The 15,664-nt window shown below is 39.8% G+C and overlaps 1 protein-coding gene across 5 annotated transcripts in view; it reads left to right on the plus strand.

Annotated features, from left to right (window-relative positions):
* The window catches only part of RPTOR (regulatory associated protein of MTOR complex 1), a 500,255-nt gene extending 484,834 nt beyond the window's left edge, over positions 1-15,421 (plus strand). For all 5 annotated transcript variants that reach the window (XM_074260362.1, XM_074260363.1, XM_074260364.1 and 2 more), the window contains 5 exons: positions 1,748-1,875; positions 8,972-9,058; positions 10,246-10,362; positions 11,273-11,402; positions 12,581-15,421. In XM_074260362.1, coding sequence (XP_074116463.1) covers positions 1,748-1,875; positions 8,972-9,058; positions 10,246-10,362; positions 11,273-11,402; positions 12,581-12,649 — 531 coding nt within the window. In that variant the 3' untranslated portion in view covers positions 12,650-15,421. The remainder of the gene's footprint in view (positions 1-1,747; positions 1,876-8,971; positions 9,059-10,245; positions 10,363-11,272; positions 11,403-12,580) is intronic.
* The last annotated feature ends 243 nt before the right edge of the window (positions 15,422-15,664 follow it).

Consider the following 15,664-nt stretch of genomic DNA (forward strand, 5'->3'; position numbering starts at 1 on the left):
GAGGGGAGCCAGATGCTGCTCTTAGAACAGTGTTTGACATGGATTTAGGATATAGAGGTTTCCATTTTCTTTATCCCCAGAACTCCATGAGTTGAGAATTTTCCTAAGGGTGAAATTTTTTTTCTAGGAGAAAATAGTTGTTTTCCAGCCCCCCTCAACTTACATCCTTGACCAACTTGAATCCCCAGCTAAGATGTTTGATTAGACAAAAATTGACATTGTCAGAAAGGGAAAGGTGTATCACATGTGCTCTCAAAACCAAAATAGAAAGGAGGTGTGAAGGGAGCTAATGCAGTGTGAAGAGGGCCTAATTATTTCCCAATTGTTAGAAGCTGCTCTTCCTTTTGTAGCTGTTAAATTAAAACTATTTTTCTTTCTTACCATTATTTCCTTTCTGTGGCAGGCAGTACTCTCATTGGTGGCCACATGTGCACCTGGTGGAGATCTGCAACATGCAGAACTACCACCCAAGGCAATGCCCTGATAGCACCATTTTTACACTCTGCATTCTCTTCCTTTGAATACCTTTGGCCTTCTATTTTGAAATTTGTCATCTTTTGGTTCACACTCTCTCTTGTTATTAAATCATTGCCAGTAGAACTGCACAGCTATAATTGGTGGGTTTTTTGAGGGGGAAGGGAGTTGTTAGAAAAATGTCTCTTCTTCCCCCACCCCATGACAGATTTTTTTTCTTAGTAAATACAGTTCCTATACTGAGAAAGTAGAACTCAACCAAAGAGAGAACTTGACTTCCCTAGAGGTTCTGTTTCTTCTTTCTTTGAAAGGCCTCTGCTAAGGCAAAAAACAGATCGAGAGAGACAGAAAAGCTTCTCTTAACTAATCAATGGTTTTATCTATTTGAGTTTTCCCTTCCTGTCCCCTGCTAGTATATTCTTTCATGCAGATATAAAGATGCTAATTACAGATTTGTTTTGTGGTTTGATGCATAAAAAATAGTATTCTATAATGGGGAGCTCCTGGTTAAAGTAGTGATCTCTTGCTTTTTATATATGTTGGATTTCTTTTCTCTTAGTTGCAAAATCTTTTTATATTCCTGAAAGTACTTTTCTCTCCCGGGACCCATTTTTTTTGTCTTCTCCTCTTTCCTACAAAGTATTTATCAGCACTCCTGCTCTTCTAGCAGCATTTATGACCAACAGGAAAGGAGGGGAGTGATGCTTTATAGGAAGGAAAATTCCTCCTGGAGATTTTCCTTAACTAATTAGAAGTTTTAGGAGAGATATAACAAGGCTTCTTCCCTGCCAAATGTGCTTTGTCTTTCTTTTTAGAAAGAGAGGAATATGTTGTTGGAAAGTTTAATTGGACCTGAAAGACAGTCATTATTAAATTGTGTCTGTGAGCTCTGTGACCTCCTGGGAGATGCATGTTTATAGCTTTTCCTTTCCAGACCGGTAGAAGCTGAAGTACAATTGACCTATCATTCATACTGTGGGGACAAATGCCTCTGTACACTTAGAGTTTTCTTACTTTTCCCTTCTACCCCAAGGTTCCTCAAGACTTTCTGACTACTTCTGTAGATGGACATAACATCCTTGAATATCGCATAAGGGAAGAGGAGGGGGAGAGATTTTTATCAATAAATACAATTTCAGGTTATTTTTGGAAAGTGTTACAGAATCAATCAGCTCAAAATTCTCCTTCAGCATTCTCACAAGAGGACTTATGAGAGGACTACACTCAGATGCTCATGATTCTCTACATTGTGATCTCTCTGTTTGTGCCTTAGGATATCCCCACTGGTGCAGACAGCTGTGTGACAAGCCTCTCCTGTGACTCTCACCGCTCACTCATTGTGGCTGGCCTTGGCGATGGTTCCATTCGGGTCTATGATAGGAGAATGGCACTCAGTGAATGGTAACTCACCAGAGCCTGCCCATTCTCCTGCCCTCAAGTATTAGTGGTTTTCCTGCTAGGCTCACTCCAGCTGATCCTATGGAAATTCAGGGTCAGTTCAGTGGTGTTTTTCTTTGTATTTCTAGGGCCTGCTTTCCTTCTACTCACTTCACAGCCTCCCACAAATGCTAAATGTGGGATATTTAGAAAGACAGGACAGTGTTCAAAAAGTTGACCAGGAAGATTCCATGTCCAAGGGGTCAGAACTTCAGATACTTATTCTGCTACTACTCTCCCTTTCCCTCCCCCCTCCCCCTGAAAAAAACTCCATACATTTTTTGGCAAAGGTCTGCCAATAGAATGCACTCCTTGCACCACAACTCTCTAGAGTATCTGGACATAAATGTTTGACTAAAAAATCTCATAGAAACTATAAGAGCTTCAATTCAAAATTCATTTCAAGGCACTTAACAACGTACCATGTGCTCAATAAGAATACACAGATACCAAGAAAAGGGTTCCTTCTTGTGGGAACTTACCTAATTCCTTACTTACCATAACCAATATGTTATTATGCAGAGGAGCATGGTACAAGTTAGGAAGTAAAAGGGATAATGGAGAGAAGAAGTAAAATGCAAGAAAGCTCCAGCATCTTTGGTAGAGAGGATGTAGTGAAGTAAGAAAACTACTGTAGAGGGTAAAAAGGCAGATTTCATACATGCCTTGTTGGAAATTTATGATCAAATTAGAGAAATAAAACATTTGGTAACACTTCAGTGCTAAACTATTTGTATTCAATAATTCAGTTCAGTAAACATTTACTAAACATTTACTATATGCCAGGCACTGTGCTAAGCACTGGTGATAAAAATAAGAACAAAACCAACAGTCCTTGCTTTCAAGGGGCTTAACAATCTAGTAGAAGAAAACAAGATGCAAAAAAGTGGAAAGTGGGGGAGGAGAGTTTCCCCAGAAGGTACCTGCTACAGGAGCATCAGTAGAGCTACAGACAGAAAATGGAGAGTTAGAGGGGGAGTCCAAGAAGACTGGATTGACATTGATTGTTCATGTGACTAGAAAGAAAATTCAGGCTAGATTAATTAAAATTAGGAGTCAAGCACCATCTTCTACATGATGCCTTTTTCAATCCCTCCCCCTGCCAGTACCCTGCTTCTCAAACTTATTGTTTAGTCATGTCCAATTCTTGATGACTTCATGGGCCATACTGTCCAGGGGGTTTTCTGGGCAAAGATATTAGAATGGTCTGACATATTTCCTTCTCCAGTGGATTAGGGAAACAAAGTTAACTATCCTGCCTACACTCCCACAGCTAGGAAGTATCTGAGTTGTAATTTGAACTCAGGTCTTTCAGACTCCGGGCCCATCAGTTTATCCACAAAGCCACCTAGCTGCCAAACTGCTTTCCAAACCACTTTATAATTAACTACTCTGTACTTATTATCTTTACATTTATTCTCTATGCACTTTTATACTATATGTAATTGTTTCTTGTTAGAATGCAGGATCCAAAGAAAAAGACATGGTTTCATTCTTTCTATTCATATCCTCAGTAATGCAATGCCTGATACATAGTAGATGCTTAACAAAAGTTTGTTGATTGGTATATCCATTTTATGCCTTGCTAATCAATCAATCATGCAGAAGGTATTTAGTACATCTACTATCCCATGCACTGTGCTAGGCTTTGAAGATTTAAAAAATGTCTCTATTTCCAAGAAATTTACATTTTATAAGAAAGACAACATGTACTTAGATGTAAATATGTCTAAAATAAGTACATAAATGAAAAACTTCTCTTTTTGGAGAGAAGCAGTAGCAAATGGAAGGATTAGGAAAGGGTTAATGTAGAATGCGACATTAGGAAACTACAAATCAAAAGAAAAGGAAGTGCATTCCAGGCTTGAGAAACAGGCTGTGCAAAGGCCTAGAGATGAGAAGTAGCTGATTTTTCATGAATCGGAATTGTAGAGAGTAGGAAGGAGAAGAATATATGATAAAGGGAGAAGCCTATGTTGGTAGTAAGTAGTAGAGAGCTTTCAAATCCAGCCAGAGAATTTTGTATTTGAGGCTAGAATAGGCTAATAGGCATGTTCAAGAAGTTAGGTGGTGACAGGAAGGACCAACCAAGTCTGGACAGGAACTAGGAAGAAGAGCAGTGTCAAGTGACAAGGGATTTTTTAAGATAGGGTAGACTGGAGCCAATCTGAAGGTGGGCCAGGTTGTCAGTGGGAGATGAATTAACACATCGTATGAACGTGTAGTGAGGTAAGATGGGTTTTTTATGGTACTTTGCAAAGGGAGCAAGAAAAAATTAGTAAAACTGCTACTCACACTGCCTAACTAAGGAGTCATCTTCAGGAATGCTAAGAAAAAATGGCAAGGGCCACCAGAAACCTTTGTTAGATAACAGCTTGTTGGACCCACACCAACACTCACTGACAGACTCCCTGAGATAGGTTACAGGTTCTATCCGAAGCAAAGGTGACTTCCAATCATTCCTATGTTAATCACTCTTTCCTCTTTTCCCCATCCTAACTCTTAGAGAACCAGCTCAGTTCTACTCTGTTCTTATCTCTTCCTGGCCTCCTTATCATATCATGGATTACACCCAGCCAGGCCTCACTTCCACCATCTGCCGCTTTCACTCCTGTATAAGTGCTGCTGAGCAAAGCTGTGGAAAATTGCACAATCATCATGATTGGGTGCACTACAGATTTATATTACACAATCTCAATTGGGTCCTCACTGCTGTAATCTTACTATAACTACCTTATCAATTCAATATCCCACTTTCTGCAGCATCTCTTCCAAATCTTTTGTCCCTTCTCAAGCCACCTTTAGCTCCCTCTCTCCTCACCCTTAGGCCATTTAGGGAGAGATGTCTCTCCTCTCATCTCTCCTCTCACTTCTATCTCACAAACAGTTATCTTTTGCCAATATTTCCTCCTTCACTCAGATCTCATATAAAGTGACCTTTCTACTTGAATAAATGATCCCATTCCATCTCTTCTCCTCTAGTAGATTGCTCCTTCTATCATTTCCTCTCTCTCACTTATCTTTAGTCTCTCCCTTTATAGTGGCTACTGCCATACTCTCTACAAATCTAGGCATGTCTCTTCCATCCCCAAAAAACTCTCACTTGATTCTTCCATCCCCTCTGTCATCCCATACCTCTTCTGCCTTTTGTGACTAAACTCTTTAAAAAGGCAATCTACGTATTAGAGTTAGAAAGACCTGAGGGTATTAGGATATTGCTGGTCCTTCTTTCTCTCCCCCCCCGCTGAAAATTTCAAAAGTTATTGATTACCCCAAAGACCACCCAGTCCTCCCTATAAGACACTGTGTTGTAATGTTCTGGTTAGCTTTCTGGAGGTCTTGGGACCAGCCTTGGTCTCAACAGAGTAATAACCATGAGAATGGTCAGGAATAGAGTCCAAAGTCTTTATTGTCTCCTTCAGTCTCCCAGTCTGAACCAGTCTCTCTCAAAGTGCAGGAGGCAGGAGAGCCATCACAAGGCAGATCAAAGATGGAATGTATGTGGCTGACTTTGTCCTCAGTTTAAATACACTATTACAATTACATCAACTGTAACTATTACATCACCATGCTAAGTACTAAGTGTATGTAAACTAGATAACCATTGTCTTATCAATTCCACTGACTTAAGACCTTGTAAGAATCTTTGTTTCAAGTACAGAGTTCTGGCCCATTACATCTCCCATTTTCTTTTGTTTTAGAACATAAGTGGTCACACCCTCCCTGACTTTTCAGGGAGGTGAGAACCCCAAAAAAGGAGGTCATCATGCCCTCCCTGATTTCTCAGTAAGGGAGGTGAAACATCAAGGAAAAATGGAGAGTCAAACCAGATTTTGTTATCAGGTTTCTGAAGGGTCTCACTTGAAACAGGTATACATAAATCCATCAGCATGGGAGGTGTTACACAAGCACATAGTTATATAACACAGGCTAGTAGTGATGGCTCTCCCCACAGCTGGTGCAGGCTCAGTGTGGTGAAACAAATATAAATTATATATATATGGAAGTAGTGATATGACAAACTATGAATCAACATGAGGAATTATACATGTCCATAAGTCCTAGAGATAGTCCAAAACCAGTCTATTGTCCATTACTTCATGTGTCAGGGAATCCAATGATTCCTGCTAGTTTTAAAGTCTTGCAATAGTTTCATTATCAACCATGCTTTTTCAGTGTCAGATGTTTTTTAGGTCTTCTCCTTTGTTTCGAGGTTTTTTTCTCTTTTTCTTTCTCTCTCTGAAGGACAAGGCGAATACGGCTCGTTGGTACCCATCTGATTTCTTCTCCATTTGTAGAGATACAAGCAAACCCTCTTCCCCAAGTAGTTAACCAATCTGGTTTCTTCCATTCACCACTTTCTGGCTCTTTCCACATCACTTGATGATTATATTGGAACTGCTCGCACTGGACACTGCCCTTCTGTCAGGTTATAAAACCTGTAACCCTTTCTTCCATCAGATTGCTTTTTGGCTGCTTGATAGTATCAGAGTATGGAACTTCTAAAGACTCTCTGGGTGTAACCTGGGTTGCCATCATGCCCCACCTGGGGTTTTTTTGTTTTATTTTGCTTTGTTTTTTTGCCTGATTTCCATTTTCCTGAGTCAATCTACATTCTGATACCCCCAGTGGAAGCCTCTGTTGCATTTTGGACATAGGGTAGGTCTCACCCTGTCCTCTCACTCTATCTCTATGCCAACATTGAGCTTTCAGATGCCCTACTTTACCACATTGAAAGCATTGACGAGTCTCTCTGGAAGTTCCTTGCCAAAAGGGACCCTGGCTTACCATGTTCTGCATCATAGCCTGGATATAAAAGGCATTTGTGCCCACTGTAGCACAGCATCTTATGATCTCATCCTAAGGAGCATCCTGGTGTAGTCCTAGTATAATTCTTCTACAAATCTCATTAGCATTTTCTCTAGCAAGTTGTTTTATCATTATTCCTGTGGCTTCATTTTCACTAATAGTTCATATGACAGCTGTCTGCAGATGTCCCAAGAAATCAGCAAAGGGTTCATGGACCTTGCTCTATTTTAGTAAAAGCTTCCCCTCTATCTTGTTTTCCTGGGAAGGTGCCCCATGTTTTGATAGCAGCAACAGCAATTTGCTAATATGCTATCAAAGGGTAATTAATCTGTGCTAAAGTCTGCAAAATCACCTATACCTGCAGTTGATCAAAGGTGACTGGTATATTAACTCCAGTTTGCCTATGTCGTTGGTCTTGTATTCTACAGAGTTCACTATACTCAAAAAGCCACAACAAGTTTTTTCCATGTTCTAAACAAGTCCTTGCTATAGATTTCCAATCACTAGGGGTTAAAATCAAAAGCCAAATTCTCTAATACCATTTTAACATAAAACGATGTAGCCCTATAAAGAGTATAAGCCTTTTTCAGATCTTTGACAATTTCCAGATCAAAAGGAGTGTATCTTCTCCTGGCTTGACCTGAAGAATCAAACTCTTCAATCCCAGGGTATGTTTCTATTCTTAAATCAGATATATCCTGTCCTTCTTTTTTAGCTTTAATTAGTGCCTTTTCTAATGGTGTCATAGAGGATGGACAAAGCTGCTTCATGGGTGGTGCTGATTATGTCACTTCCCTTCCCCCCCTTCCACCCACAAAGGGGAAATTGAGGGGGGAGGGTCAAGGGATGGGAATGCCATAATGGCTCCTGCTGTGCAGCACCACATTCCCTAATTTCATCAGTACTACATTTAACTGCTTTCTTGTCTAATTCTTCATGCTTTTCAGCTATTTTGTCAATACCATCCCCTCCTACTCTTATTTTTCCATATTCTAAAACTTATGTAATTCCCTAAAGCCAACTGTATTATGTTGTATATATAGAATGTTCCTTTAGGAATTGAATCAGGACCATTATTATTATTATATTCAATTAATTGCTCTTCTACAAGTTTCCACTTATCTAGCTCTAATTTTTCTTCCTTAAGAGAATCAAAGAGACGAGTAAAGTTTCTAAGAGTTCATTGATCTGCTTCCAAGTTACAATAAAACCTTGGTTTTTTATTAGTTTAACTATGCACTCTATATACTTCCCTTGGGTTGGGGAAGTTTCTTTTCTAAGCATCTGACCCATTTCAGCTGAAACACTAGTTTAGTCCTTACCAAAGTTTCTTGCTTGTCTATTTTTGTACTCACCCTATTTCTGAGTCACGGGGACTTCTTCACTGAACTCAAGATCTTGTCAGTCTGATATAGGTCCTTAGTCCAGGCAGGGATCAAAATGTAATGTTCTGGTTAGCTTTCTGGAGGTTTCCTGGAATAGGCCTTAGTTTCAGTAGAATAATCACCACGAGAATAGTCAGGGATAAAGTTCAATGTCTTTATTGTCTCCTTCAGTCTCCCAGTCTGAATTAGTCTCTCTCAAAGTGCAGGAGTTAGGAGAGCCATCAAAGATGGAATGTATGTGAATGACTTTGTCCTCAGTTTAAATACTCTATTACACCTTGCTAAGTACTAAGTATATATAAACTAGATAACCATCAAATCCAGTGTTAACACCTTGTTGTAGGATAAAACCAATCATACTGAGCCTTAACTGAGCCTTTTCAGTGTTCCTGCCTTTTACACTGTGTAAATCACTTTGCCCCTGCCTGCCTCAGTTTACTAAAAGTAAAACAGGGATAATTATAGCACCCAGGGTCATCGAAAAAATCAAATGAGATATCTGCACAGTGCTCAGCACAAAGACTGATACATAGTAGGTGCTCAATAATGCTTATTTCTTTTATTTCTGATTGGTTACTCCAATACCCTTAAAATGGAGTTAAGATACTAAGCAACTATCCAGAGTTTCATGTCATTTTAATTCCTGAACCTTGGGAACAAGGGAAAAGTATAATATTTTACTAGTCAACTCCCAAACTTATGGTAAGAAGAAATGCTCAGTTGGTTTTTCCATGATAAGCCCCTTCATTGTATCCCTCAATTCTGAGAACCACAAGTCTAGACAGAGCCTAGGCATTCCTAAGCTGTATCGAGGTATTCCAACTGCTAATTAAATGTCAAGAGTTCACCTTCTCCTTTTTCTCTAGCCGAGTTATGACCTACCGTGAGCATACTGCCTGGGTGGTAAAAGCACACCTCCAGAAACATCCCGAGGGCCACATCATGAGCGTCAGGTAATGAGGGTGGAATATTTATGAGACATTTTGCTGTAAAAACATTATTTTGCTTTCCATTAAAAATATGTGTCTGGTATTTAAGCAGCCAGGAAATGATAGCACTTCATTTTGGCATTTCAGGGCAGTCATTAACTTCTGCTTGGGACTGGCCAAAGGGTCACTGATGAGGGCAAAAGGTTAGTGAGGAAAAACGTGTGTGTCTTTCAGCCAGGTTAGAATTGCTTATTCAATTCTCTGGCATTTTCCTTGGCTAAGCTTCATTGCAAACAGTAAAAAGAACCCCAAGGGAGCAGGTGAAATGTCCCCCTTTCTCAAAAACTGCCTTTCTTCCCTTCCACATATTAGGCAGACAGACTATAAGGAAGAAGAAGGAGCAGTACGTGTCTGCTGGGCATATTGCTGTTCAGGATTACTTCACCATCTAGCAATTTTCTGCTCATAAATCCATGTCTGTTGCTTGGTAAATACTGTGCTGAGAGCAGTGAATATTTATTTGCCCATTAAAGGGACAGCAGAATATAATTTACTATCACAAAGCCACCACACCTTCTTCACAGAGTTGTTCTTTTCTTCTTATTTGTGGAAGGCAGGTGGGTATTAAAACTCCTATATTGGAAAGGGGGCTTAACACCATAACTGTCAGATATATGCTGTCATCATGTCATTGCTCCCAATCCCACAGAATCTAATCTTATTACAAAATATAAAAAAAATAATTCATGCTTCTGCCTGGCAGTTTATTTGGTATTTTTCCAGAACCAAAGAGTAATGATACTTTCTATAAGGAGCAATAATAGTGGCTCTCCCTAGCTATCCTACCACTCTTTCTCTTAAATAAAAAGGAAAGAAAATGAGCAATTCACTCAATCTTGGTTTCCCGGATAAGTAGTGTTTTAAAAAATGCCAAATTTTCCATGCTGTTCAGAGTTCAGGATATTTTGGTCTTGTGCAATATTTATGTAAATAAGAGAATCAGTCTTTTTTTTCATGTACCAGAATAAAGTGACAGAATGAAGGGTCTTATTCCAGGTTTGAGATTGTACCTGAATTCCTGCAGTCCTGGCTTTTAGCTCTTGATAAAGTATCCTGACTTAGAAAGGTAGCCACAGTCAGTTCCGTTGTCGAGGATCCTTTACATCAGACTGGTCCAAATCATAATAATTGAAAATATCCCCTCTTGGCAGTGTCAATGGAGATGTCCGTTTCTTCGACCCCCGGATGCCTGAATCTGTGAATGTCCTCCAAATCGTGAAAGGATTGACGGCCCTTGACATTCACCCACAGGCAAATTTGTTTGCATGGTAGGTACCAGTCTTCTCTCTTCCCTCCCCAACAATCTTTCTTGAAAATTCTTTCAATACAAGAGAGAGAAAAACATGTCATCATTCCATCCCCCACCCCCGCCACATACTCCCACACAGTTAAGTCCCCAAGAGGAAGAGAAAGAAGAGTCCTTGTGTCCCACTTTATATAGAGCTCCTATATATAATGGACTCCACCTTCATTGCCTACTGAGGCAAATAAATAAAATAAATAGAAGATGCACTAACAAGAAAATAATATGAATTACTGATGGAAGGTCTCTACTTCTTTGTTGCCCTAAAAAAGGCCTAGGAATTTAAGCATCCTAAGGAACTCAAAGGTGAGAAGAAAGAAATGATAGATGACAAAAAAAGTAACCAAATGCCTCTACCTAACTTAGGGTGGGAGATTGGGGGAATAGTAGTTTCTGAGCAGTCAGTTAATGCCTTGCCTCTCTGATTTTGTTCCTCATCTACTGAAATTGAATCTTAGACCCTTTATATAGAGAGATCTTATTCAAAAGTCCTCAAGGTATCGACAAAAGGTACAAAAGTACATCTCTAGAAAGAGTTTGGTGTGCTACAGTATCTATATTATGAAGGACACAAGAAAAATCTATCTTCTGGCCTTCTGTAATGCACAGTGTTATTCTAGAAGAAAACAGTTTTAATCCAGCCCCAGCAGTTTATTTTTCCAGCATTATCAAAGTGAATTACAAAGATCTATTTGTCTGCATTGCTGTTCACCTCTTCTGCCCAATTTTAGAGACAAACCCCATTTTTAGGAATGGCTGAGGCAAGATATGGAGAAAAAGAATTTTCTTGCTCCAATTTCATACACACACATAAACATGCAAAAAATAAAAATAAACAATCTCGGCTTATACATGTTCTCTTTCCTGATTTACAGTGGCTCAATGAATCAGTTCACTGCTATCTATAATGGGAATGGAGAGCTGATCAACAACATCAAATACTATGATGGGTTTATGGGACAAAGAGTTGGAGCCATCAGCTGTTTAGCTTTCCACCCGCACTGGGTCTGTATCTTTATATCGGGATTTCTGTGGTTGAATGAATGTTTTGCTTTGTTAAACTGTACCGGTGCTGACCCCCTGAATGGAATTAACACTTGTCTCCCTGTACTAATCAGCAGCATCCATTTACTTTTGCTCCTGGGGTAACTCTAGCTTCATACACCCCTAAGTTCTGGGTCCAGTAAATCTTGTGAATAAATTATCTGTACCCATATTCTCCTGCTGCCATTTGCCTCCTGAGAATCCTAAGAAGCTTACTATATTACTGCATAAAAGACAGTCGGTGGAGCTCTTCAGGACAGACACTATTACTACTACATTGACCTAGGTTCAAGAGCAGAAAAATCAGCTTCACTTGGCCCTCTCATGAAACAAAACCAATCCTTTCAACCATCAGTGATATTAGACAATCTCCCTGTCCTTCTTTCTCCTTGTAAAAGCAACCCAACAAAATCAGTAGCTTATTAGCTTTGCTGCTAATAATAATCCATTCATGTAGTCATGTCTTGTATTTTTTTTAAAGTTGCTTTCTTCCAACTTGAAACTCAAACTCAGATTTTTTTTTTCTGTCATGAGCTCTTTAAGCAGTCTGGCAAAGCTTATGGACGGCTTCTTAGAATAATGTTCTTAAATGCAAAAATAAAATACATAAGTATTACAAAGAAAAGTAATTGTATTAAAATACTATTATCATAATGTTTTTGAAATGTTACTGACTTAGGTTGATAACCCCTGCTCTGAAAGATTCTAGCCCCTAGATTTCTGCTGAAATGTATTGACTGAAATACACGGAATTTGTCCCCATAGGATTAACCTAGAAAGAAAAATGCTAGGCACTATGGGTAATATGCATATTTCTTCTACTGGAGGACAGGTAATACATTGTCCCAACTACAAGCTGGCAACTAATAGCCACCATCATTTCTGGGCCTGCTTGGAATAGTAATGTGAATAGTAGCATTAACGAAACCCCTTGGGTGAAAGACAGATTGCATGCCATGGCAGTTTGTACCTTCTTAATTCCATTGAGGATCAAGGTAGCCAGATGACTTCATGACCGATTTGCATCTTGCTGCCCATAGCGCCTTTTTGTCCTCTGCGTCTCTAGGCATAGGTTTGTGTGTGAAGGGGTGGGCTGAGCAAGCTGTTTATTTCTCTCTCATTTGCTTTCTCTCCTGCAGCCTCATTTGGCAGTTGGAAGCAATGACTACTACATTTCTGTGTACTCCGTGGAGAAGCGCATCAGATAACAGGAGCCTGCAGTCTCCCCAGAGATGGGGAAGTCCCTCCCAGGCAGGGCTGTATCTCTCCTGTCATGTATATAGTGAAATGATCGACTTGAATGTTTAGTGTTGGCTGCTGCTGCAACCTGTAACTTGAACATTTTTTCCTTCTGACTTAGCTACTGATGATTTGAGGAGAGACAGATGCCTGCTTTCTTTTGTTTTTGCTATAATATCTAGAAAGTACAGGAAAGGAAAGGGATTTTTATTCTTTTTGGTTTTGATAGTTGCTTCTCTGCTAAGAACACAACTTCCGGGTTCCAAGGACTTGGACAAACCACACCTGTTTTGTTTTTGTTACCATTTTGGTTGAAATTTTTGTTGTTGTGTTTGGGTTTTTTAGGGTGGGGAGGGGGGAGGATCCCATTAGCTTTGTGTATTTTTATTTTGCTAGAATATTAGCTAGCAAATAGCTGAAAGACTGAAGTCCAGAATGGCCAGGGGCTCACATGCAGGGCAGAGCAAGCATGTCCTCCCATTTGTCTCTGCGGACAGTAATGCCTGATTTGGCCATCCATGGAATAAGCCCCAGAAACTGGGCAGTTCTGATGAAGCAAGGAGAGCATGAGCCATCCATGCAGCTTCTGCTCATTTCTCTCCCTTCCTACAGAGTCAGGAATGTGCTCAGCTTACTGAGAATAAAGATTCTAGGATAGGAGGCTGGAAAAACTAAGGAAAGGATCAAGTGAAAATATCCTACTTGCACTATGCATATGAATGGGAACCCTAAGCAAGGCTACTTAAACCGTAGGAAATGGAGATGAGTGATTGAAGGACTTTCTCTTGTTGGTGGGATTGCCTGTCTGGGCATGATGAGGGACAGGATTGTTCACCTTCCACCTTCTTTCTGTCATTTCTATTCCAACTCTGTTATTTATCAAGTTGAATTTTTTTTTTTTAAAGTCGTTCTCCTTCCTCACACAAACAAATCCCATCAGCGCAAGGCGCTTTGCTGGCTCTGGACAGATGACAGAATCCCTTGGTTGTTATAGCTGCTGCCTTAAACCACTGGGTTTCATTTCTTGCAGAAGTGCTAATATTCAGATTACTGGCAGGCTCGGTAATTATATGCCCAGGAGCATGCCTATCAGCTTGTGTGCCCACGTGTGCATGCTTATGTGTACAAGAATAGCACAACAACAGTACTCTTGAGTCACAGTGGGTCAATGATGGGTAATTTTTTTTTCCAGGACAACACATTCCCTTGTTCCTGGTCCTTCTCTCCCATATCCCGATATAACTAAGATATGCATCTTGCAGTCTATAATGCAAAAGAGACTTCCGGGGTGATTGTTCTAGAGTATGGTTGTGTAGGGTGTGTGGGTGTGTGTGGGTATGGGTGTGTGGGTGTTAAGTGCAAAGCCTGAGAGATTGAGATACAAGAGGTGTGAAGATAATTTTTCCCTTGTTAGGTGCCAGAAAAATGTAATCTTAAGCAGTGTTTGAGAACAAAAATGGCATTTGCCAAACTTAACCACAATGATGATATTTTGAAAAACTTTTTGGTTTTTTTCTTTCCATTTTTCTTTGGGTATCACGATTATTCATAGGCTAGTATAGTGGCCTAATTAATTCTGCCAATAATGAGACCAATAATAGTGGTAAAAAAAAAAATGATGAAATATTTTTGTTCTCTTTATTATGGAAGGCAGTTCAACCTCACCTGCAGGATTCTGTCTGATGGAGTTATGACTCTATTGTCATGGATCAGATGCCAGGGAAATTCCTTGTCTTGTGTTGTCCCTTGGTGAGTTAGCTATGAGGGTACTCCTGGGGAGGTGCAGGGCAAATGAATTGCCCCTTCTAGCTACCCTGTAATAAATAAGTACCTGCTAAAAGAAAAGTCATTGTAAGTTGGTGATGCTGAAATTCATGGGGAGGGAGACTGCCCTTCCCACCCAGAATCCAGTTAATCCTCCTGACTGACTGCCTTGACCTTCTATAGGAATGTCTAGATCAGCTTGGGATAAAATCATTTTGGTATCAAGAGGGCTATAGGGTTCCCCACTCATCTCCATGGCTGGAGAAGGACAAATAGCAAACCATTATGGAACTTTATTTAAATGTAGGTGATAAATTTAGCAGTAGCTGGTAAACTGTTGGTAGCCTATGGGAATGATGTGTCTATCAGGCTAATATGCTTGTCTTCATTCATTTTGTCCAAAGTTATCATTGAACCAACCAGCTTCTACTGAACTAAGAGGTTCAAGGAAAGTCCTGAGGGGAACCCACCACTAGGTGTTAATACAGCTTCTAATCTGCAAATAACTGACTAACAAAGTTGAAACTCAAGAGATTTTTAACCTTATATGCATTTCTCTTTGTTCTGAGACAAAACCATTACCTGGCAAAATGTAGATAGTACCAGAAGGAGAAAAAAGATTTTCTCCGCCTCCTGCCTGCAGTCCCCAACTCTTTTCCAAGTTGGCACAGCCAGGAGCAACTAAGTAACTTTTACAATTAGCTTTCATCTAGTGTGTGTGTGCGTGTGTGTGTGTATGTGTGTGTGCGTGTGTATGTGTGTGTGCTTGTGCACGTGGGCTGTATTTTCAGAGGTTTGATGCGAAAATTCAATCATGAAGTTAACCAAGGCTCTAGAGAGCATCCTACCTAAAGGTTCATTTATCTATTTATTTTACAAAAATTAAAATTAAAAAAGACTTTAAAAAATGGACTTGTAATGTGAAAATAAGAGCAATGACAAAGAATAAACTGTTAATAAAAAATAAAATGCAGAAATAGCTGGTCATCAGTTTTCTCCTGAAAGAGAGAGAGAATTGCTTGGTAACATAACAATATCATCAAGGCATCTCTCCTTGGAAATTTATGACATACAAAGCATTTTCCTCATTGACCCATAAGAGAAGCAGTACAGTTACGATGGTGCCCATTTTATAAGACGAGAAAGCTAAGGGTCATAGACTTGTCCAAAAACAACTCTGTTGGAGAATAGTGGAGACAAAGCAACATTAGGAGTGGAGT

Source organism: Sminthopsis crassicaudata, chromosome 4 (genome assembly GCF_048593235.1).
Source record: "Sminthopsis crassicaudata isolate SCR6 chromosome 4, ASM4859323v1, whole genome shotgun sequence".
NCBI lineage: Eukaryota > Metazoa > Chordata > Mammalia > Dasyuromorphia > Dasyuridae > Sminthopsis > Sminthopsis crassicaudata.